The sequence below is a fragment of the Drosophila biarmipes genome, chromosome 2L (assembly GCF_025231255.1).
Source record: "Drosophila biarmipes strain raj3 chromosome 2L, RU_DBia_V1.1, whole genome shotgun sequence".
Lineage (NCBI taxonomy): Eukaryota > Metazoa > Arthropoda > Insecta > Diptera > Drosophilidae > Drosophila > Drosophila biarmipes.
The window spans coordinates 13,050,062-13,076,014 of NC_066612.1; the positions used below are offsets into that span (position 1 = coordinate 13,050,062).

Consider the following 25,953-nt stretch of genomic DNA (forward strand, 5'->3'; position numbering starts at 1 on the left):
AATAAACACAGGTGTCCTTGCAAAAACGATAGGTACTTAAAAATAAAGATTTAAGTAATTTCTGGTTGAGCAATTAACGTACAGCCGCTATAAAAAATTCGATTCATCACGTTACTGTAGCCGACTTGGCCAATGACAAACTGGCGAACTCTTATCAACTTTCGGCCGGTTACATTGATCGTCAATATCAATGTCAGTGTCCCATTTGAGGCCGTTTCAACAGCTTCAAACCCGACCAAACCGAAGGAAGCCACTGCCCAACAGCGTCAACCTCAAGTGTTAGATAACTGGTTTTATCAATTGTTAAATTAACTGCTCACGATGTCCACGCGACGTGGCTTAGCACGAGACAGAGCGCCAAACAGCACCTAACCCGAAAGAAACTTGGGGGTTGCCTCTTCAAAGAACACTAAAACTTGCCTCTTCAAAATACATACATAACAGAATTTTCTGATTAAAGTAATCTTGTCCAAAATCAAAAGCATACGTTTATAAAAAATTATAATTTAGTTATAAAAAAAAATAACTTACGTTTTTTTTAATAATTTTGGTAACAATTTATTTTAATAAAAATAAGTTGGTATAATAAACTATATATTATTATCTGTCTTCAAAGTGTACCAAGGAGCTTACACTGTACTTTGTTGGCGCGTTATTTTGTCGCCTTGAAGCCATTGGAGCCATCTGTCATGTCTTGTGTCCCATGACCCCACACATTTCCCCTTACCAACTTTTGACATTGATACGCTTCTGTCAACATTATTCAGTGAGTGTTGCGTGCCGGGACCCGAAAAACTGTTGCATGTTCCGCATAGCAAGGATACCACAGATAACCGAAAAAAGGGCAAAAGGTCCTCTTTTAGATAACAGCCAAGCGTTTTCAATTTAATACGCGCCTAAAACACAATATTTACTATGTAAACTGCAGTCCTCGTAGTCCTTATTTGATTGGAAAATATTTGGCTGGCGGGCAAGCATTTATTGAGAAAAACGACCCACGCCGGCAAAGATTTGTACATAAAGCAGATGGGAAATCGGGAGGATTCCTTCAGAAAGACAAAACAAATTACACGCGAAAGCCATTTGGTAATGACAGGATGGAAAGTCGCCCTAGGCTCATTCCCCCAACACGTATTTTTCACCAGCTGACATTTTGGAATGTGACAGAGACAAGGTCAACAAGTCAGGAATGAAGGAAAAGTAGATTTTGGACGTTTATGTCAAGCGCTCCTGCAGGGAATGTTTTTCAGGCGTAAAATATGTTGTAAGTGTAGCTGAAATTATTTGCAGAGTTTTTCACGCTCTTAAATATATAAACAAGGCCTACTACTGCAAATATATTTTTAAGCTCACTAAATACAAATTCACTTCCTATTAGTTTATATTACATCATTAGGAGAAAGTTTTGTTTACATCTCAAATACTATCAGCACTTTCTCGCCCACACTTCACCCGAACAATTGTCACGAACTGTTTGAACAAATGGTAATACAATAGTGCAAATTGAATAGGTAGAAAGCTCAGACAACAATAAGTAATTAGTAATAAATTAATCTTGAGTACACAATATAGTTCTAGTGATTTACAGTAACTATCCAAAATCAGTCAGTAGCAGCTGCTTTTCTAATTGTTCAGATGTTTTTAGGTTGTCAAACGAACCAAGTGGTGCAGCCAGTTGTTTAAGCTTAGAGAAAAAACCACAAGCATTCTATGGGTATAAATTACTTGGTAGTAGACCCCATGGAGCCCACAATCACCCACTTCCCACCCCCTTTTGGCCAGGCTGCTGTCTTACGCCCACGCGATAGCGACAATAAAAGTAATTAGCATAAAACGGAAACAAGGCGAGCGAGAGACGTGGGATCAAATGGTAACAATATTAAAATAAATAAATTAAGCAAATAAAAAATAAACATTAGCAATGAAGGGAAGCGAAATTAAAATAAATAAATGGTTGGACTGTAGGATACCCTTCCAGTAGTTACATATTACGATAGAAAATATATCATAAAATAATTTTAAAATGTGATAGATATCTTTATATTAAAATTACATAAAACCGGATTTTTAGATCAATGGTTTATAGATTTTTAAAAATATTTTATATCCATTGTAAGAACCCCCTCTTATATAGGGTATTCCAGACGAAAACAAATAATAAACAAAATGGTAAATAAAAGCCAAAAAATGCCGAGCTCAGCACAGGTCACGTAGAGAACGAAAGTGAAAACAAGAACAGAGAAGCCAAGACGCCGCCCAGACGGATGACTGTAAAGTCTAATGAGAAAGCTGACCGCAAAACTATGATTTGGCTTTTTGGGGGGAGGGTTGGGTGGTGTTACAGATCGGCAACAACGATGTCTCAATTGGCAGAAAGTGAGAGCGCAGCGTTCTGCATCCGAAAGATACGTGAACTCAACAAAAGCCAAATGTCGATCGGGTTGGGGCAACATTTCCATGGAAACCATCGACCCAAACAGCCGAGTTAAGATGCTGCTGCTGCTACTATGGGTGCTACTACTGGGACCTTCAGTTTTCGGGTAAGCTGTTGTCCAAGTTGGGGAATAGATTTACCAGCTGACTTCCTAAATCCACCCCTAGTTCGCCTTTGGAAATTCAACTGCTGGATATGATGTTGCGAGAAGCTGAGGGTTATCCCAGCAATGGTCGGGATCAGAGAGATATATCCGTTCTGCCAGCAACTTCCATAGGGTGCGATGAAAGCGGCTCTGAGGAGCAATTCAAAAATTTATTCGAGGACTATGAGGAGAGCAAAGAGGAGTGTATGGACTTTTTGCCACCCTGCGAACCATCTTTCGAGGAGGGATTACCCATCGATCATCCGTGCTTTATCAAGTTACTACTCCTAAGAACACCACTGCTTAAACAGGACCCCTGCGCCAATTTCTCACTGATTACTGAAAAGCCAAGCACCACAGTGAAACCCAAAGCAAAGAAATGCAATCAAAAAAGTAAACCAAATAAAAATGTAACAGAAAATGTACTGGTGGGACTGCCCAGTAATGGCACCATAAATTCAAACACAACTACTCCAATTATTTCAACAACGGAAGCAGCACCCAATTCGAAGATCATAAAAATCAGAAAATTGGTTCCAAAGATTAAACCAAACACCACTACAACTACGAGCACGACAACAACTTTAGAAACAACAACCGTAGAGGAAACCACGACACCGGCGGAAACGAGCACCACAGAAGGAGATCCAGAAACGACCACTGAAGAGGAAACCTCAACAACACCACCAACTACCACAACAAGTACCACGACAACAACTCAACCACCCTTTACCGAAAATCAATTAAAACGTTTAAAAGCCGCAAGGCTCAGAAAAAAGAATTCCAGGGGAAAGTCACCGAAAGTGCCCGATCCCCCACAGATCAAAGTAGACAATGTCAGCCAGCCCAGCGAGGTTATTCAGGTAATAATGACCACCGAAGCTGCCAATTTGAAGCTTCGACCGGAAGTCAACACCACCACTACGGTCGTGCCCACAACGACGGTTTCCACAACCACTTCCGAACCGGAAACCACCACTACAGAGAGTTGTGCAGATGAAGAGGAAGCCACCAAGGTGGCGGAATCTTCAGGATGCGAAGATGACGAAGGTAAATTTGGGAAAATTAAGCAATATTATGAAGAGTATATATATACTTTATTCTAACAAATCCTCATATTTCTGAAAATAATGAAGCCACCACCACAGAAGAACCTTGTGATGACACCGACGAACAGGATACTAATCTGTGTCCCCAATTTATGCCAACACAAGGGCCCGGTGAGTACTATTATTCCTTTTAAATTATTTCTTAATAAACCAAACAGTTAACAAACGAAAAGTACAGAAGCCACTATCAAATATCATATCGTAATGTTGATATAATGGCATTATTAGGTATTTAAATATCTGTTCTTTTTTATCAATTGCAATTTAGGTTCTTTTCAACGTATCAAAGAAAATGGATCATAGTTTTTACTATACTTTCTCATTTCATTCATATCCAGCTGCACGTCCAAGACCACCTCCGGCATTTCGATACCGCAAGCCCGTTAAGAACTATGTGGAACCCATTCTGTATGAGGGTAACTTTGCCAAGCCACTTCAGCGAATGGCGCCAATGGGACCCCAGCAGAGGGATTACTTTGTGTCCAACAAGCAAATAGTTCCCAGACCCAGGCCGAGATATCGAAAACGCATACCGCCTTCGATCTATATGAACAACATTGTGAGTGGCTTGGATTGCAGCGATGAAGCTGACCAGAATCCTCCAAGGACTCCCAATCAGCCACAAAGATATTGGGATATGCGTCCATTAGGTTTGCTTAAACGAAGTCAGACTTTGAGGACATTAAGACCTGAGAGAAACATGAGAAGTTTTGCACCCGCCCCCATCAAAAGAAAGCAAATCTATCCGAAAAACCCTGAGGAATCGATGGAGAGGCAGTACCTGATGGAAAGGGATCCTAAGCCCCACTCCCAGTATCACCATTATCCTGAGGAGGAGTTTTCCCAGGAGGAAAGGTTCATTCCACCGCCCTCGCCCACTCCCAGTATAGATCCCTGCCAGCAGGAACACGATCATGTCCTTTTTCGTCAGCGACCACATCGCCAGCAGACCGATCATCCACTAGACTATCCCCAAACATCACCTTCCTCATACTTTTTCACCTAATTAACCTAGTCCATAAGTTAGCCAAGTAACGCACAGAGCACCCAGTAACCAGTTAACCACCGAAAATAAATACGTGCACCACCAAGAAAAAGCCAACACAGACCATCAATCATGTGGGGCCCAGCTGGATAATTAGGGAAGCTCTTTGATCTTGAAGGAGAGGCGACGTCATCAGCTGAATTATAAAGCAATTGCCTTTCACTCGGCGGTCAACCGAGGGCCCTGGGTGAATAGCCACTTATCAGTCCACAGCCGTGGCTCAACTCACTGGCCAAAAGGCACGCGCCCGTAATGGCAAACCCATGAGCGGGCCATGGCCACCAAAACCACCTGATGGGCGCGAAAAGGGTGCTTTGCGGTGGCCAGCCACCCACTCAAGCCCATCGTGATGGGCCCCCGATTGGAATCCTATTTCCCCTATTATTCTCTGCTGTTTGGGGTAGCGTTCGAGCACACAAAAACATTTCGAAACTGAGAAAAAAAAACTATGAAAAACTAGCGCACCAATGAACTAAAAAAAATAAGCATTTCTAATCTACATTCTCTACTGATGAACAACGTTCTAGTCCACTTTAAAGTTAAATCTCGTGAAGGAAAACTAATATTAGAATTTTTCATACCTTAATATTTGATGTCTATATGCCTTCAGTTAAATTTTTCTCAGTGCCAGAATCGAGTATCGCAAGTTTTCACCAAACCATAACTAGCCCACACATGATTGGATTATAACGTAGAAGCTTTTAATTGATTCATTTTAATAGGAACCCACTTAAACGTTGCCAAATCCTGAAGGACGGTAGCACATGCGGTTATAGGGGAGTTGAGGATAAAAAACAATCCGTGTTGTAGAACATTTTTTAAGAAAGACGGAAAAACGGATAATTAAACGAATTAATTTTTAAGCAATACTCTCTAAAATGAGTTTATATTTTTTATTGAAAAAAATTATTAAACATAAGTTGGCCATTTTTAATCAAATACTTAGCGCTCAAAATCGGGAGTGTTTAATCCAAAAATGATTAATTTTTCTAGAATCAAGCCTTTTACATGGATTACGAAGTAGAATCTTATAATTCCCTTAATAATAATAGGTAACACACGCAATGTGCATTCCAGCAAAATGTCTCATACCTTTTTATCAAAACAAAGGATAAAAAATAGTGAATACACATATTTATTTGATCGGTTTTTTATAGTAAAAAAAAAACACCGAAATATTACTTATCACAATTTCTTTCTTCTTAAGAACGTTTTAAATAAAAAGCATAAATGGAAAGTTTTCAAACTTCCAGATACATTTGTGAATATCTGTCTTTCTGAGCGAAAAAATATGAAATTGGATGGACAAGTCACTTAAATACCCGGCGGCTTAAAGCGTAGGTGAGTGGCTAACATGTGACGGTCGGTGATGTCCAACACGACAAAGTGCCAAATCAAAAGAGCGTTTTCAGGAGTTTCCCGGCGAAAAATAAAGCCGAAAACAAATTTGTGGGTTCAAGCCCCCGCTTTATCCCGCTCCGATTCTCTCTTAGCCACGGCGAATTGGGGTCCAAGCGGAGGCTGACATTTACAATGTCATAGGCAGGACATCAAAGGCGGCGGCGCTCAGAGAGGGAGCGGGTGAAAGTGAGGAAAGCGCGGAGAAAGTGCTGAGAGAGCGGGTGGAAAATGCGGCGAGAGCGAACCGCCATCGGCTGAAGAGGAAGAGAGCGGGGGTGTTTCGGAATTCGCCCGCTCGTTGGGTACTGATTTTCAGGTTCTCCTGGCTCTTCGTCCAGTGCGGACGTGTTTTTCTCGCTTCCCTCCGCTTTCCACGCGTTGTGCGGCCAAAAACTTGCAAACGGAAAAACCCAAATAAAAAAGAAACATAAAATAACTCAAGAAAACCTCAAGCCGAAATCTAACCCAAGCCAATTAAACCAACAAAACGAAATCAATTGATAAACCACCTAAACGAATATTTAGTGAAAATTAGTTAAACACTCTAAAAGTGCATTTAAGTCATAAATTACTACAAAAATATATAAAAATTAAATATGTATCTATAACTTATTTAATCCAATTTGAATAAAAAAGCTTGTTTTTACCTTGTGCTTATAAGTGACCCGCTTAGCATAAATCGATAAAGAATTTAAAAATAAATCAATCAATCTCCGTAATTTCTATATCCAAGCACTGCCAATGTGAACCCATCTATTTTAAAGAACAGGAATAACCAACCTGAATATAACCGAAACAGAAGTTAACGAGCATTTAAGAGGTCACAGAAGTAACCGTAACTGTTACACCAAGTAGCGTTAACTGGGTCAGTAGGCAGAGCCCAAGTAACGCCCCCTCATCGAGGGCTTCCTCAACCACCTCTTCATCCTTCTACGCCCCCCATCTGGTTTCAGTGTGGTAAGTACCTCATTCTTTGCACCCCCTAGTTGTTAGAACTAGACTCTCGCCGTATCCTTCGAGCTTATATCTTTTAGCCTCTAGCTTAAAGGGGTTTTAAAGCCAATTTGAATTTTAATCGAAGCAGAAGGAAAATATGGTTTACAGTTTGTAGGCTGTGATTAGCTTTTTTGAACCGTTGTTGCGTTGATTGCGGCATGTGCCAAGGACTAAACGGGTCAGTAGGTCCAAAGGGACAAGGGGCTCTTTTCGTTTCACATTGTATATTTTCACCATTTCCGATTTTCCAATTACCTTGTTCCCTTTGGGTGGCAATTTTGAATATTTGCCAAAGCTGTAGGGGTGTATTTATTTGAATTTATTAGATTACAAAATTAATACAAATTTTTGCTATTAAATGTTTGCCAAAAACATTGGTAACATAATTAATTAAGACAATTTCCTACCACATTTTCTGGCCTTCTCAAATATCGAAAACATGTATTAAAACAAAAAAAAACGAATAGAAATGATTGATCTGCTACCCAGCAACGCCGTGTTCAAATATTGATCAGCAAATAAAGAACACCTCACATTTCGAGCCAAAAAAACACAATCAAGCAACTTTGCTAGTGACACAGGGCTTATTTGAGGCAATCGAAAGCCATTAAATTGTTCAAGCACACCCCTCCAATATCATATAGACTTTCGTTTAACTACTCTCGCCGGCCAACTAAGCAAACAAGTCACTGCCAAAGTTGAATCGCCACCGAGTGGCAAGCCAAACATGTGAGCTAATGACCATTAGCTAGGCCTCTTTCTATATCCCCACCTGTCTGGCGATTCTCCAGCTATTTTACATAATGGCGAATACAACGGAAAACAGCGTGGAATGTTCAATAGATTACAAACAAAGGGAATCGAAGGGCAAAGGAAAGCCCAGAGAACATTGTTGTTAAATAAAAGCCCCAAATGTTGTCACATAATCGATGAATGTATTCATGGCATGTACCTACATCAAGTTCGTTCCTATCTATATCTTGGCACTTCGATAACGCCACCTTCGCGGGAATCGATAAGAAAACTAGACCCTCAAGATGCTGGCAGCTAATCCCATTCATTTAAAACACAAGCCACCTTGAGCCAACGAACCCCAGTCTTATAATTAGCAGGAGAACGTGGATCTCGGATGGCAGTGGATACTGAATACCCGGCAAAAAAACGAGCTCAGGAATGAGTATAATTACACGCGGGACAGGTATGTCAAGTGACAGCGCGTGTCCTTAAGTACATCCTGCTGATGGCAAATGGATATGGAAATCCCAAGGAGATAAGGAGGAAAGGTAGAGAAGTTTCATGTTCAATAAAATGTAGGGGGATAGAGAAGAAGTAAGCCATTTCGTTATACCTGTGCATTAAAGATGCCTTTGGTAGTTGATTTTATCGGCTTGATGGATTTACCACGAACATGTTAACACATGAACTAATGTACAAAAATGTCGGATCAACTTATTGATGTACTTTCGTAACAAGAAACTTTTCCAAAGAAAAACATGAAAAAAGGGCATAACTTTTTGGGCCACATGTTACAGTAAACAGGCTAATAAGCTCAATCTAATTTCTTAATACTTTAATCACATTGTATTACAAAATGAACAGAATAAAGCACTGATTTTATTATAGTTATTCCTCCCACTCATAATCAGTTTTCATCATCGATTGAAAAAAGGCACAACTGTATCCAATTTGCATTCGTTTGCCTGATGACATGAATATGTAAATAAGGTCCAATTGAATTGCCATATGTCACAGAGGATTTTCGAGAATGTCAAACGAAGTTATATTTGCATTTCTCTTTTAGGCCACCTGTGCTCTCCATTGAAACTCAATCAATGTACACAGTTGCAATAAACTCGGTTATGGGCAAATGCCAAAGGCGGACAGTGTTGCAAAAGGCCATAAAAAGCACACATCGATAGGAAAACATATTGGCATACTTCATTGGCTTGCATCCACCTTCCGAGCTAATTTATCTCTTGTGTAAGGGGCCCAAGTCCTTGCCTATATTTAACATGAGTCTTTTTTAATGGCCCGCTGTTGCTCGAGAGCTGTGTGCGTGCTAAATTTTTGTTATATCAGTGAGAAAATATTAAAGCTTAACAATTTAAGACAAGCTAATTTGTAGTTGTTTAAGTTTAAAAATGTTGGAATAAATTTAACAAAATGGGAGGGTACATACATTTAAACGAATACAAATTGTTTGGTATATATTTAAACATCCTGACCAAGTTTCACGCTCGTCTGTGGGCCTACTCTGTGACACGCTTTTATCGCGACCTTACCCACCAGCCTCCTTTGAAAGCCTCCCCTCGTCGTATGACACTATTTAACCACATAAGCGGGGAAACAAAAAATCAATACCGACGGCAACAACAGCAACACTTTGCTGATTTTTGCCCACACCGCAAAATTGGAAATTTCATTTACACTTGACACGAGTCTCCTCTTCCCCTGGTATCTCATTTTCCTCTTTCATGTCATTTTCCCCACATAAGCAAAATGCACGTGTTTGATTACAAAACAGTTACAGTTTTCCTTGCCCGTTAGGCGCGGGAAAATTTTCACCAAAATGAGGTTCAATTTCCATGTTTGGAAAAAGGAATGCGCGCAAAAAAGCTTCAAAAAATGTGGACATAGAGCCAAAGTTCAATGTGTAGGCCATAATGATAAAAGGTTTTTAAAACGCCTCCAAAAGGCGAGACTAAAAGGGTATCATTTGACACTTAAATCAGCAATCCATTAATAAGTGACAAAATCTTAAATGTACATTTTGTATTAGCATCATCAAAAGGTTTTACCTGCTTGTCTCAAATAAATCAGGTTTCAGAAAATGACTCAGTTTTAAATTACAAAGCAAAAAACATTAAATTGAACCCATATTTAACAAAAGTATACTTAGGTGTGTAGGTAAATACGTTTTTAAAATTGGAATTCTATATATATATATAATCTTCTTAATGTTATGACTATAAGACTTTCCTGTTGAATTCTAAATTTAGTGTTATCTAGGACTTTTGAAGGGCTATTTACTGTCGGCCAATACGAATTTCACCCCCAAACACATTTAAAAATGCCTCTCCCGCCATTTTCTACTTTTAAAAGCACAGTAAACAAACCTTGACATTAAGTTAATTGAATTCATTATCAACCTGCCATTCCGTGAGGGACACGCATCATTCAGAATTAATTGAATTGCAGTCTGACGAAAACCAAAAAAAAAAATCTGCACTCTTCTCTGCAGTAGTTTTTCCTTCCTGCCGTCAATAGAAAGCATTTACCCATTAACTTGATTCAGTTGCGTCGAAAATGAATTTCCACAAAATTAAATTGACATGACCAAGTTCCTGCGCCTCCCCCCATTTTCCACCCAACCGCAGTATTCCGGCTTTCAATCTTAACCCGCCATCATCAAACATGCAGTGCTCATAATGAGATAATAACAAGAAAAGCCGCAAATGCAAACGTGTTAAGCTGCAGGTCGGGGCAGAAGAGAACCGGGTCGAAAGAGAGTGCACTCTTTGGCCGGAAAGTGCAGCGAAAAGAGAGATTTAGAGAGGGAAATCGAGAGAGTGGAAAATCCGAAGATGCAGCGGGAAAACCTCGGGCCCGTAGCTCTCAACTTCTCGAAAAGCAGCCGGCCGGATTAGTCTGCCGCGCGACTCAAACGGCAGGGGATATCTCTAAAATTTCCGGAAAAGTATTTCCCAGAATTTAAATACATTCCTGAATATCTATACACATCCCGAGGGCTGCCTGAACCTCAATTTTCAATAAGCAAGTCAAAGGATTTCGGTAAAACCCCCATCGTGTCGGTTGTTGTTTTGATTGTCGGTGTCATTAACCCTTCACGCTGTGCCGTCTAAATTTGTTTTCGTTGTTCGAACCCCATGCTCCAAAAATAATAAAAACAAAGCACTTTGTCAGGATTTTCGGGCGTAGTTACCAGGGAGGAGACCGGACCGAATCAAGGATCCAGGATGCCACAGCAGGCGCAGCTGAAACACATCCACGGACATGGCCGACTGCCCAGAGTGATAGCCACTGATAGCAGCAGGTAAATGGGAGGCACATCCTGGTTTTCAATAATCCGCCAAGAGGAGCTCAATGCAATGGAAATGTAATGAACATTGAAAGGGTTGTCGGCCAACAGGGCGTATGAAAGCGATCTAACAAAGGAACAAAGAGCTTTGTTAGCGGTTGCCATGAGGTAGTAAAGCCAACTGGAATAGACGTGAATTAGAGAGCAAATTTAATAGAGACAGTTAATAAAATAAGTAATCTGTTTCATTTTTAATAAATAGGTAAATTAATAAATCATACATATGTTGATTTTCTCATACAACATGATTAGGTATATTAATTTTCCACATATTTCTTTGGAAACGTTTTTGTTTTATTTATAGACAAAGTACCATAAAAGTTAAGCCAACAATAGAGATATCACAAATAAAATCACAATACACGCATGTAAAGATTGTAATCGCCAGGAAAATCAACTTAAAGACAGTATTACTGGCCCCAATTAAGTGACAATAGAAAGCGGGATTGGCGCATCTCAATCCAACCTACGAGCAATTTCCATTCCGTATATAATCTGCCTCACGCACATCTCGGAACTATAGATAGCATCCACTATCTAAGTGTGTAAGCGCCAAGCAGAGTCAAACATTTTGTTTACATCGTTGATAGGGTCTCCAGTATCTCACCTAATATGTAATATGCTATTATCTTTTATAGGGCGGATGAAATAAAAGATTTTAAAAATACTTCAATATATAACTGAACAAAATATTCTGTTTTGTTTACCTATTAATATTGGGGTTCTTATTATTTTTATAATAATGGTACAGAAGTAGTTGTTTTAGCTTGGCAAAAATCACACAGCAAAGGCTGAAGAACTTTGGTATCTGACTGATATAGATACTTTCTATTCTGTTTGTTGCGGTTTGTTGATGATGTCTTGTCTGTCTTTTTCTAGAGACTGGGTCAACAACATGTCAAGTGCAGAGAGTGGGGTGTGTGGAATAGGGAATTAAGGGAGGTTGGGGGATGAGGCAAAAAGTGGGTGGGTATATATGCGGAATGTACTCCTCCCCGCTTTGTATCTTTCTGTTTGTGGTGCTTGTGTATTTTCTTTGTCTGTTGTGATAAGCGAGGGAGCCGTTCGATAAGCAAACAATATACATACAACAAATAACAAAGAGAAGTGGAGCGTAGAGGGCGGTGAGAATCTAGAAGAGAATATGACTCTCTTGGGTTCTCTCTGGCATTTCCCGCTCAGGATTCTCTGTTTTGCTTGCCTCATTCTCGCTCCACTGGGGGACATTGATCCCATTTTCCGCAGCCCCAATTTCCCACACCCTGCGAACCCTTTTCCCCACGCAACACCCTCCTCGTGTTATGTGTGTCACTTCCGCATGCAGCGGATGTCTTTCAAAATGGCACACGCCACGTTGCCTCAGGTCCCAAATCGCACCTGTGCCCCGCTCTCTTTTTGCAGCATTTAACAATTTCCCAACCAATTGCAAATTTCTTTGGCAAACATCACAGCTCGTATTTGTTTTGCAGAAAGCGTTTTGAGCATGGAGAGACGCCAGCTTCACTGTTTTCATTACTAACTATTGATGGGTCATTTAAAGGCCTTTAATAAAAAAAGTTATCAATAAATTAATAATTTCCCATTCAGAACAATCACCTTTGGTTTTCTGAGTACAAGTACTTCCCACTATTTACTTTATTATCAATTTATATTGTATCATTCAGAAACACTTAGTCATTTAGTTACAAACATACATATGTGTACAAAAAGCGGACTGCAATATCTCACTTTGCAGTCATCTTTTTCCGCAATTTCAACTTGTCCTCGAAAGACAATAAAAGCGGAATCAAATGGCCAAGAATGACATCAGACGGACAGCCAACTAAAGCCCAAGCATTTTCACACGCGCCATGACCATCCCAGAACCCTATTCTTCGCTCTAATTGGAGGGGTAGTAAAATAAGATACGGCACTAAAGCGTCTATGGCACTACGAGATGTAGGAATAGGTTATATGGCTAGAACCAACTGTGAGATATTTCAGGCAGAAGGAATTTATAACTCATACGACCTTGATTTGTTGGTGTGGCTTTCGGGGTTTCAGAGTGAGCTCACAGAAGTTCAAGGGTGACAGGGTCATAGCTGTGGACAAAAAAAACCCGAAAAGAGTCCGAGGAAAAGCATACTTATTTTAGAAATGGTAAAAGGATTGGGACAAAATATGTACACATTGTGGTTGGTATATTAAAATTAAGTATAAAGTATATAATATGGTATAATAAAAAAATTTAATGTCAATGAACCATTGGAAGAAAATGTGTGTTATTTTTATTACTGTATTACTCTATTACTGCTTTCAACTTTCTTGCCTCATCAACTTTGAAAACCGTTGGCAATAAGAAATATATTCAAAAAACGTATCCCTCCATAAACCACGCTAATTAAAAGGCAAACATTTGCTTCAACAGTAAACGAACAAGACGTGTTAACTTCTTGTTGTTTTTAAGCAAAGAATATTTAAAATCATACAAGTTTGAGTGATCATAAAAATCTTGGCGGAAAGGTGTCAACAAAAATCCGCCTGATCATAAACCCATCGAGCAAACAAGACTCGACCTATTTCATTTTTATATGAAACGAATCTTAACTTGGCGATAAGGTGTTTTGCCAATTAAACCTGAAACCTCTCGAGTCGGTTTTCAAGTGCTTAAAGTGACGTGATGGCTGATTTCAATGTCGATAAGAATCGGAGCTTATCAATGAGAGTTACCTTTATTAAACAATTTGGTTGTCAGGGTGGTCGAGTGGTTCGCGATAAGAATGAACCCTGAAAAATAAGACCAATACTTGCCATGACGTTTAACTGACGGCGATTAATTTAGGTTTTTTTGAAGTGCAGCCAGAAAAATAAGATTAGGTAAAAACGTGTCCCCGAATTGACGTCAAAATATAAGCGATCGAAGAAATCGTGATTTTGTAAGGCGTTCGGATCTAATTTTGGCCTTGTGAATGGAACTGATATAAACCCGATTCTTGATTCATTCAAAGCTAAGTTAAGCTATCGCGCTAATTGTTCCTAATTGTGGCTAAGACTGGAAAATAGATTTATTAACAATAAAATCCGAAACGAATCGGCCAGACTCGGTTTGAGTCAACTCGATTCAGCAGAAATTGCATTCCGATCCTAACAATTGGGCAAACAAAAAACAAAGTAATTATTCGGAATAAGTGTTTCGTATTTTGTGCCACTTGTTGTGACAGGCGAAGGTGGCTGATTCACAGAAGAATATATTAAAATTTAGAAAAAATAATAATAATTATCGGAAACATCTCTATCCCAGTATTGCCCATCTCATGCTGCTCTGGCAGCCAGCGAAACCTGAACCCGAACCGTTTGCTTCCTACCGGTTCTAACCGGTACGATTCGCCTTGCATTGCAGTTGTTACCACAATTCCACTACCAACAAGCGAGTCAACAACAACGCCGCATCCACAGCAAGTCAATGCAAATTGAATTAAAATAATTTCTAGTTTTACCGGCACGCAAGACGCCTTAGTATAATTCCGTTATTTTCTGAGTAATTTTTGAGATTTGTTTTGATCTTGTGCTCTGTCCAAAACCGTTCAGTTTGCTCGGCCACCGTTTAAATTTGAATACCAAATTCAGAATTTTGGAATTCAGAATTAAGTGCGGAGGTGTGTCCCGGCATCCAAACATGATTGTTTGTAAGACCAAATGATATATACACTTTTAAACAAAAATACGAATTTAAGCTTTTTATAAAAATCTATGCCTATCATAAAAAATTAAATCATACAAGCACATTATTAATTTGTTTATTATCCAGCTAATATTATTTTATTATCACTGATAATTTTTTTTATAGGGGCTTTCGCTCTTTAATAAAATTAATTAGCTATCAATTATTATCTTCCATAAAAGATATTCTCAAAAATCGGCAAATACTAATAAAATTTGTTAGGGTAATTTAATAAAGTTTTATAGCTTTATTAAATGCTACTTGCAAAAAACATAAATTTGAATATCGAAAATGATAACAAAGCTTATAAATAAATTTGAATAGGTGCAATTCTTTCAAGAGATCAAAAAATAAATTAAATACTAGCTCCTATGTACACCCACCCATTGAGAAAAAGCCGCAATAATAACATAAAATGAAGGTATTTATGTGGGTGTACAGAAAACTGACCTGACTGCCTTTCAAAAAATTCTAACTGGAATTACTTCCTACTATTTGCTCTGAATACAATATTTTGTTTTGTTTGACACCCAGTGCCCCACATAATTTTTCAAGGGCTCCAACCAATTTTATGGGTTGCCGTTGTTGCTTACACATTTTCGTCATCGAGAAAAGCTATAACAAAGCAGAAAAATATTATAAATATCATAAAAAACACACACATATCACGCTCACACGGCCGCAGACAAAAAATGTGTTTTGATAATAAATGTTTGTGGATATCAGGCGGCAAAACAAAGGCTAGGAATTTCAGAAATATTGTCAAGAGAGAACACTTGTTGAGTTGAGTTAATGCCAAAACACCGCGATCCGAGTGACTTTGGTGACCAGCGGTTTCAACCGGATCTGTTAATACACCCATTTCCTATCAGATCTTGTAACGGACCATTAAAATGCACTTTCGGTTAGGCAAACCGATTTTTTCTGCCCCCTTGATAACAGAGCCCGGCGATAAGGAAGCCCATTTGGCGGCGAACCTATCGATAAAGCTAAGTAGGCGAAATTGGCGTTTAAAAACACATTTTGTAAAGTTCTCCCACCCGCTCCCCAAGTGTCTCTCTATCTCTCGCGGTGTTTTTCATTCGATTCGATTCTCGACAGCGGCGCCGGCAGAATCGGCGGCAGAGGGTTAAGCGAGCGCAGCTGCTTCAGTTTAAAGATCGGCAGAGTTAGTTAGTCTGCAATCGCCGGGACTCGCAGTCGAGTCGTCGCGGCGCGTTCATAGCTACAGAACACCCACAACCCTAACGATCCCGAGATCCGAAACGATTAAAACCAAATTATAAAACCGAGCCACACGTTCGCTGTTTATTGTGTCCCCAATATACGTCGGCTATCGCACAATTCGCTTTTTGGCTGATAATCGCGAGGTGCGTGTGTGAAATTTTTGCACAAACAGGAAAAAAAGCTCCAGTTCTTCGATCGCTATTTTCGGCGATAAGGTGATGGCCGAAAAAAATGAGTACATAGAGCTGTAAGTAGCCGGCGTGAATCATCATCAATGATTGCTTAAAGTGTCGCCGGAAAAACAGCACACGAGATTGGGGGGTACAAAGTTGAAGTCCCACTTTTCAGCTGGGCTTATCTCTAGGGCTTCGATTCAGCTCGGAAAGTGTTATTGCTGTGGGTTTATCATGCTTGTTCAAGGGCAACCTGAAACAAAGGGGATAAAGACCCGAAAACCCATCACTCTTACCACTTAAAAAAGGTTTTTAGGAAAAGCGTATAAAGGAATAAGTTATAACGAAATTAATCGTTTTGAAACTTAGTTTCATTGGTTACATAAAAATGAAAAATAAAAAAATATATTTTACCTAAAAACTGAAATTTTGGCTTTATAAGTAAAAATCTTAACTTAATTTAACAAGGTTTTTAAATATTTTAAATTACACCACAAATAACATTAACTCAAAATTATACCAATATGAAAATTTTATTGATATCTTTTAAAGATTACATATAAGTAATATCAAAATATGTGTTTTAGTATAGTACTTATATTATTCCGTTAGTTTCCGTGGTTCTTCAATGTGCCAGCTAAAAATAATCTCTGGGCCACAGTACCTACTTCAACAAAAAATTTATTAAAGAAATAAACAACTGAACCTGCTATATCAAGCAGATAAGGCTTCAGGTCTGCTGGAATTTTGGCTCTGGGCCCAACCCACCTCGTTTCTTTGCTTTGACACCGAACGACCGCTTATTTAAACAAAGCCAAGTGCAAATTGTCTAGCAATTTGTTGTCTTGTTGACACTGTATACAACATTGGCTATTAAGTTAATATCGGACCCCAAATTAATGTTTGTTGTTGTGACTCAGGTGCTGATAAAGCACTCCAAATTTATGAAGTCGCAGGGTAGGGGGATGTACTATAATTAGTAAGCCCTGGCTAGACCCAGTTTAGACCGGCAAGTGGCAGACAGGCTGGAGTGTCCGTCCATCCGCCTGTCAGTCTTGTCTATATATTCAAGTACCATAAAGATTAAACATTTTCACTGGCTGATAAGGCAACGCGCAGCGTCGGCGACTCAAGATGATAGGCCATATAGAAATAAACCTTTATGCAATGCAAATTTTCCATTATAATACTGCCTGATCTTGGAAATAAAAATTACCCGGTTTGTGTCAACAAGAGAGAAATTTCTTAGTTTCATTGTGTGAAAGAAATTCAAAATATATTCCGCATACTCAAGTTCTGACCATTTAAAAATAGTTTGGATCTTTATATATTTAATTTTTGGTTAGGGCTGTGATTTAACATTTTTGCGTACCTGTAATTTTCAAAACATTCAAATAAAAGTCAGCTTTTAAAGTCAATAAATCCTATATTTTATCTTCCATGCATTCGCCAAGAGTTTACCTGTGACTTGTGAAATTCCGGAGTCGAAAGTTTACCTAAAACTATCCGAATCCCAAAATAAACCCCAAAATAACCATAACCACGACCAAGATTAGATCACAGAAAGATATCCCTCCTCTTATCGGACACGTAGCACTTATTAAAGAGCAGTTCCATTACAAAGCGAAAACTAAATTCGAATGCAAACAAAGATTAATAATAATGAATTCATTTGCAATAAATGTTGGTCAAATGCTCGTAAATAGTCCCATACTTAATTGGCAATAAACAAACTGACTGTATTTATAAAACCATCCAATGGTGTGCGACGGAAAATGTATTAAAAGTGAAATCAACTCACTGTTTAAAAACCATAAAATTTATTATTTGCCTGAAATTAAAACCCATCAGCAGTTGAATAGTATTCATACAGGGAAGTGCCGCTAAAAACTCTCGGACTGTAAATGGTAATTTTTCTATGAATATGACAAGTGCCTATAGAAGTCATGGCAACTGAGCATTGAGTATGGTAATGACACTCGATGTGAAATCATTGACATTTTGTCAGCATTTCGGTTTGTTTGCGCTTTCTAAAGGGATTTAGGATTTGTTTTGTTTGTTAGGACTTGTTAAAAGTCTAGGGCTGTACAAGTATCTTAAAAAAAAGATCGTAACTTATGACTCATTAATTACTGTTTTATATCAAATATTCAAAAATTTAAATGGTTTAATTTCCAATTATTTTAAAAAAGAGTATCCCATCTTTACCATTTTTAACGCCCACAACTCGCCTTAGTTTATGTCGATTTGTCAACGTACCGCCGAGTTAAATGAGCCGTTTGTATGGGTGTTTTTATAGCAAAAGCGCATTTCAATTAGGTGATTGACAACGCATTTTAATATGCAGCTCGAGTCTGAGTTTAAATTGAAACTAAGGCTGCCTTAGGTGAGGCAACCGTAACAGAGACCCCAATTACCGATAAGACGCTTGTTTCCAGCGCTATAAAAATGCATCTTAATATAGTGTTATTCAACACTGCTCTATAAGAAAAGGGATGGCCGGTGAATTAAGCTTAATTATCTTATATATATTAAATTTCACCATTTTTATTCTTTTCAGACCTTGGACCATGAACTCCTCCAGCGGCGATGATGAGGCGCCAAAGGATCCGCGCACTGGCGGCGAGGATTTTACGCAACAATTTACAGAAAATGATTTTGAGGGTAAGTGGAGTCCCCTTCATGTGTCAAAGCAACTTTTTTAATTGCTTATCGAATACTAATAAGTAAAACCTGAATGAAAACTATTGGGTCCACGCATGTGCCAAAATTAAAACCGACTTGTAAAACCAGCCAAGTGACAAGTCGATAGACAAACAAGAAATTTGCGTCGTGTTAATTTCAGGCTGACAACTTCTGACACCCAACCAAAACTTATGCCAAAATGGACTAGAAATTCCTCGTGGAAATCAAATTTCGTGCAGGAAAACTAACTGGATTTTTAAATTAAATATGAGGGTCATGAAAATTAGTTAATCTGTGCATTTAAAAGGTCACCTTTCATCGCTTCCGGTTACGGTCTTTCATCTGCTTTTTTCAGTGAATATACCATTCTCATGCTTAATTTCTGTATTTTTAGATTACAAAATAACACTTTCAGATAATATATTATGTACTGAACAGAGAAAAATGCATTTAACAGCTATTTGTTTTGTGTCGCTGAAACAACGCCCACAACTTTAACGCTTGTAAGCGAGCTATTCGCCTGACTCGGCGAAAAGTGGGAAAAAAATTCAGCCAGAAGATGTGCTCTGTATAATTAATTTAAATTTATGAAAAACTACTGATGCAAGTACGTAGCAGATGATATCACAATTAGTCAACTGACTGAGCGCAAGTTGAACAAAGGCTTTGAAAATTGGAACTGGGAATTGCTCTAAAGCGGCCATCAAATTCAGGGAAATACTAATTAACATAAATTTATTTGTAGTCACTGAAAAGACAACGAACAGAGCAAACAGGGAATTGGAATAAATCGGGACTGAGTCTAAGATGGGTCTTGATTCACAGATGATTCAACGCTGCGTATACGTAATTCTTGCTGGCCTTGTGTAGACAAGCAATATATGCCAATGGCAGACAAGAGTTTTACACGCGTCTTATCACTACAAAAGGCTCAATTTAGAGTGAACTATAAGCTGCTGATTGCGATTTAAATTTGTGTCGACCTAAAATACGTTTCGGAATAGTACATTTCAGTGTGTTTTTAAAAGCTAAGGTGGCTTAATACACAATAGTATATTTAATGCGATTATAGAGCAGGAAAAACAATCAAATATACAATATTCAAGTAGTCTTGTTTCTTTTTTAACAAAATAAAATAATAATAATCAGTTACAGTTACAGTTCAATTCATGGAAATACCTTCATCCAGAAATTATCTATTATAAAAATTACTTTTCGGAAAGCATTTCCTGAAGACCCAAAATCATTATAAATTTTAAACACATTTCAGTGGCAAAAAAAAAGTAAATATGAAATTATTTTTAATTAAATTAATTTCTTAAATACATATTTAAGTGAATATTTACCACTTTAGACTTAAATTAATTGGTGAAATAAACTGCCACCGACACATGCTATTCAATAAAATAACTTTTGAAATTAAATTTAATACAAAAAGCACGATGGAAATTCGAAGAGCACTCCCGGTGCCGCAATAAAGAAAACAAATGGCAACGAAAATGAAACATTTGAAGCTAATCGAGTTATGTAACACAATTGCAATTAATAAACAACGTCGCACTCAATTTGGACCTTTCCCCCGGCCCCCTTGGTCCCTCACCATCTGGCTTCTTCTCACATTTTACCCGCATTTCTCCTGCAGGACATCGGGCCCACACCGTCTATGTGGGCGTCCATGTGCCAGGAGGACGACGCCACTCGCAGCGCCGGCGCAAGCACCACCACAGCGGCCCCGGAGGGGGTGGCACGGGGGGCAGTGTGGGCGGCGGTGGCTCCCTCGGCGGCTCCGGAAGTGTGGGTGGTGCGGGCAAGGACAACGTCAGCGAGAAGCAACAGGAAGTGGAGCGACCAGGTGCGTCCAGGTGTCCCCCCGCCTTATTGCAGCCTCGGGTTTCCTTGGCCAGATATAATTGCAGTATGGGTGGCCAGAAAGAAATGCCAGTAAATGTGGCCAATCAGTTTCGGCCAGGCCGAGAGCTGTGACAAATTACAGCAACTCCGAAGTGGGGGAACAATTTCTCAAATTACAGTGTCCCTTGCCGAGACAGTTCACTCATCAGGGGGAAAATTGCGGATGATTGGCTTACAGTTCGCCGTCAACAAGAAGTTTTGATTGTAATGCGAAGTAGCAGGCTAATGGATGGCCTTGAATTAGGATAATCGAATTATCTACAGGCAAAAGTATAGATAATTCGGTAGATAATTTGTCTTAACGTAGGTATACTGCAAACTAACCAATAAGAAGACAATGTATCCATTAGAAAATCAACATAACTCAGCAAACCATTTCATTAATTCAAGCGTTTAACTTTTATATAACTGCTTTTTAATATTTTGCAACATATCTCAACAACCTTACTGCATGCCTTACCTGACCTATCTATTTAATTTATTGTAATGCTTTACCTCATTTGTTATTCGTTATTTATCATTACTTTTACTTACCTGTTTAATGTAATACTTATTTATGTTTATTTATTCAGGTAAAATTAAACAAAATGTATTTTGTTTCCCAGCACAAACACACAAATCCAAACACACATGTACCTGTTAAAATTCGTCTTAATCCTTTAATTCTTTGCCCCAAAAACACCAACACAACCTAGGATAATTTTAAACATTCCGAAACGCTTTAACTTCATGAAGAATCCTCCACTGACGTCCCTAAAAGTATACAACAATAACACGCAATCCAAACATAAAACTCATACAAACTCAAATGGGGCTAAGAAGGACATATGGTCGGCAATGGTCAGTGGACAATTCCCAGCACAGATCAGGGCCAAATTATTATGGCAATTAACTTTAGTACGCGCTCACCAGAATCCAAGGATGCGATACACATGATTGTTAGGGACGGGGTGGAAATGGCAGGAGAATGTGGCTGCCAAGTCATAAATGCTAATTAGGCTAATAAAGGTCTGCACAGGAGAAAAATACTGCACATTAAATAGATGAAATTATTTAATTTTACTTTATTCGTATATTAAATCAATAACTAAGATAAAAAAAGAATAAGTTTTTTTTTTTTAAATTTATTATTTAATTTTTCTTAGAAAAGAAGAAAGAATTTTTTGTTTCTTATAATGGAAATTTGAAATATGTTTCAATAAAAAATATAAGTTTTTGTTTTGATTCTAAAATTATTTATTAAATTTATTTTCCTTGGCTATTGGTTGAAATTCAGATTTCTTATGTAGAGACAAAATTTTTCTAATACTGTACCCCTAACTTTATAGTGACTCCCCCGGCCCAGCGCGTCCAGTTCATACTCGGCGAAGATGTGGACGATGGCACACATGTATCGCACCCCCTGTTTTCCGAAATGGGGATGCTGGTGAAGGAGGGCGACGAGATCGAGTGGAAGGAGACGGCGCGATGGATCAAATTCGAGGAGGACGTGGAGGAGGGTGGCAATCGGTGGTCGAAGCCCCACGTGGCCACCCTCTCCCTTCACTCGCTCTTCGAGCTGCGTCGCCTGCTAGTCAACGGCAGTGTGATGCTGGACATGGAGGCCCACAATCTGGAGGTGATGGCCGACCTGGTCTGCGATCACATGGTCAGCGCAGGAACCCTGCCGCCCGGGGTCAAGGACAAGGTCAAGGATGCCCTGCTGCGCCGCCATCGCCATCAGCACGAGTATGCCAAAAAGACGCGACTGCCGATTATACGATCCCTGGCCGATATGCGCAATCATTCGTCATCGAAAAGTGAGTATGGGGCTTTCCGATCATCACATAGGTTTACTCGAAGCTCATCTCGTTCGTTTGGTGTACATCCGTGATCCATCTGCGAGTCCAAGATCACCTCATTTAGGATCATTCTGTCACAAAGTGTCTAAAACTCTCATCCGATCCAAAACTAATACTAAAAACTCAGACCTGGGCAAGAGCACTCCACTGCACTCAATGCATGGCTCGGCTGGAGGCCTGGAGCTGGCTGGAAATTACCAGACACCCCTCTATGTGTCGAGTAAGGATCAGCGTGGTTGTTATCTCGCTGTTCCCACAGGTATAGCCTTAGAACTAGATAGCGACTCCCTCACCACTCTCTACCTCAAGCAATCTCTGTAAAGCTGAAGACCAAAGCCGTATTTTCAGTTGCCTTGCACTTAACAAAAGCACCCAGCAACCAGAGAATCAAAAGTAAGAGCTAATTAAGTTATATTGCGGAGATTTGTATCTCTATCCTTGGAAATATCAATCCTTAGAGACAGCCGTAGATCAGAAAATTGTAAGAAACCAATATAAGCTGACCCCACGATCTATAGTTGAATTAGTATTTTCAACAAAGACTCATTTTGCTTCCTTGAAGGGGGGAAGTACTAATAGAAGAACATGCCTTTAGAGTGCACTCTTACCACCCCGAAATCGTGATCATCCATTAATCACTCATATTCATTGGCTATTCAACTAGGGTAGCCACTCAAGAATCAAGAAATAACTTAGCGTTTGTCGTTCACCCACTAAGCTGACACTTCAACCCACCTGGGGGCCATCGGGGTCACCACCTGGTTCCATGCCGGGGCATCACCCCAACATCAGGCCCAAAGCCAAGGACAATCGCAATCACAAACAATGCCAAGTAATAGCCCATCCAAGGTTTTTTACTGTACTTTGCTGTACCTACTAAGAGCACGCTGTGTTTTTCGACGATTATCTCTTCTACTACTATTTTCTCTACTCCTTGTGAACTGAACTTATTAATCTACTCACTCTATAACCAACTATAATATTCAAGAGCTCGTTAGTCCCTTTCTATGATGATATACCCCAATGTACTGTCTATCTACACGTTGAACTATATATTTATCAAAACTTATCCAAAGCAAAAAGATCAACCACATGAAATATATTTCCGTTTTGTATCTATCCTACCCCTATTTTCTTTAGAACTCTCTTGTACATCTTTAAGAATACTCTGTTTATTGCAAATTCCATCCCTTCAAAACCTTTTAATTTATGTCTTTTTTCAATTCTCTAAATAAGAGAAATTCTTCTACGCTTTGAAGCCATGATCAGTCCATGAAACGACACCTTACTGAAATATTGTTAATTTATACAAAGTACCTTTTTAAATACGTAGTCAACACGTGATTTCCAATCCCTAAAAATTAACACACAACGGGAAATATCGATAGGCCATAAAAAAATTTATAACTTGTAAATCGCTAAATTGAAATATTTGTTCAATGACCATTTTTATAAAAATTAAAAGAATTATGTAACCGAAAAATCTCGATCCTCAACGAAGGCAGTATAGATGAACTAGACCAGCTCGAGATACTTAGAGAATGCCCTCAACCTAATGATAACCTGCCAAAAACACAAACATTTTCCAGTTGAAGAGCACTCTGGCAACATACTGGGGGCCACAACTCCGATTTCCCTAACGGCCAGCGAACCGGGACCGCCCGGATCCAATGGAAATCAGAATCTTAGCACCGCCGCCAGCGGCGTGGGTCGTTTCCTAACGGTGCCCAGTGGAAAACCCAGCAATAGAGCGCTCGGTAAAGAACCCAACTTCAAGAAACCTTAACCAAGAATCGCAAGAAGTGACCGTTTTCGTTATCGTTTATTGTTTGGTTTTGCGTGTCTGTTAATTGTTTAAATGGTCCTCAAATATACATTGAATATTCCTTGGTAGTTCGCAGTTTTGTATATAAAATTGGATGAAAAAGAATAATATGCGAAGTTGGCGAAATTTGCATGAAGGTAACATAGAGCAGAATTGGAAAATCAGGAAAAGGTTCCGTAGACAATATCTAGATCAAAGGAATCCACACACAATTGCACGCTTATCACCATTTAAAATATATACTTTCCCATATACTTTGCATGCTTCATTATCTGTATCTGAACTCAATCTGAAATCTTTTCCAGCATTCCTAGCCGAATCCGAATTTAATCAAATATCTCTCTTTTGCACTTCTTTTTTCGTATGTTTTTATGTTGTTCCGTTGTAACGTGTTGACCTACATGTTGTTGTTGTTATTATTATTATTGTAATACCTATCAACGCACGTATCCCAAAAATATAACTTGAATTATGCAAATGCAACACCAAAACCTGCACCCCGTGACCCGAATGAAAACCAAAAAAAAACGTGGCTAATGTAGAGAAAAAATCTAATTCTAAACACTCGCGGCCCGCACAAAACCTGCCGTCGATCACAGAGGACATGGTCAAGAGCCCCAGCAACCAGTCGATGGCCCGGCCAGGCAGTGGCACCGAGCTCAGCGAGCAGCAGCACAAGGGTAACACCCACTTCATGAGGAAGATCCCTCCGGGAGCGGAGGCCAGCAACATCCTCGTGGGCGAGGTGGACTTCCTGGAGCGCACCCTGTCCTGCTTCATCCGCCTGAGTCAGGCGGTGGTCCTGGGCGACCTCACCGAGGTGCCAGTTCCCACAAGGTAGGTTTTCTGGATGGGGTCAGTCGGAATAGGATTTCGCTAGCACTGTTACCTCCTGAAAACCATCATTTTAACTTCCTTCTATTTACATTTCTTATTATATTCTAGAATTTTTAAGCAATTTTATTAAATATTAAAAAAATTTTAATTAATCAGATTCCCAAGAAGGAAAAATATTGATATTTTTATGTAATCTATTATTGGTAGTATGTATTACTTATTTATTTTTCGAACTAAATATTTTATGTAAATGAATATTTATTACGGTCCAGCGAGATGACACACATTAAACTTAATTCTAAATGTAATCGACCAATCAAATATTTGATTAATTAGAGTAGCTAATGGAATGGTCTGTTCATACCCCTCAACAAAGATACTTTATTATGATGATAAATTTCCAGTTTCTACAAAATAAACTTCGACAGTAATTTATAACTTGCAATAAAATATATGACATGCCATTAATGACTTTAGGATTGTTTTAAATATGTACACTGTGACAATTAATTATATTTAATTATA

At 39.0% G+C, this 25,953-nt stretch overlaps 2 protein-coding genes across 22 annotated transcripts in view; both read left to right on the forward strand.

Moving 5' to 3' along the window:
• The first annotated feature begins 1,762 nt into the window (after window positions 1-1,762).
• LOC108033605 (uncharacterized) lies at window positions 1,763-4,762 on the forward strand. The gene is made up of 4 exons (XM_050885020.1): window positions 1,763-2,540; window positions 2,602-3,629; window positions 3,716-3,799; window positions 4,027-4,762. The coding sequence occupies exons 1-4, from the start codon at window positions 2,458-2,460 to the stop codon at window positions 4,692-4,694; spliced, it is 1,863 nt and encodes a 620-aa protein (XP_050740977.1). The 5' UTR covers window positions 1,763-2,457; the 3' UTR covers window positions 4,695-4,762.
• Window positions 4,763-6,468: 1,706 nt separating this feature from the next.
• The window catches only part of LOC108033687 (sodium bicarbonate cotransporter 3), a 33,089-nt gene continuing 13,604 nt past the window's right edge, over window positions 6,469-25,953 (forward strand). For 2 of the 21 annotated variants that reach the window (XM_044094586.2, XM_044094592.2), the window contains exons 1-6: window positions 10,786-11,184; window positions 18,890-18,993; window positions 20,657-20,866; window positions 22,254-22,724; window positions 24,356-24,523; window positions 25,134-25,428. In XM_044094586.2, the coding sequence (XP_043950521.1) occupies window positions 11,108-11,184; window positions 18,890-18,993; window positions 20,657-20,866; window positions 22,254-22,724; window positions 24,356-24,523; window positions 25,134-25,428 (1,325 nt within the window). In that variant the 5' untranslated portion in view covers window positions 10,786-11,107. Of the gene's footprint in view, window positions 7,092-10,784; window positions 11,185-16,091; window positions 16,404-18,889; window positions 18,994-20,656; window positions 20,867-22,253; window positions 22,725-22,893; window positions 23,026-23,484; window positions 23,599-24,355; window positions 24,524-25,133; window positions 25,429-25,953 lie in introns of those variants that run through there. The other 19 variants (XM_044094591.2, XM_044094587.2, XM_044094585.2 and 16 more) reach the window with 18 other exon arrangements.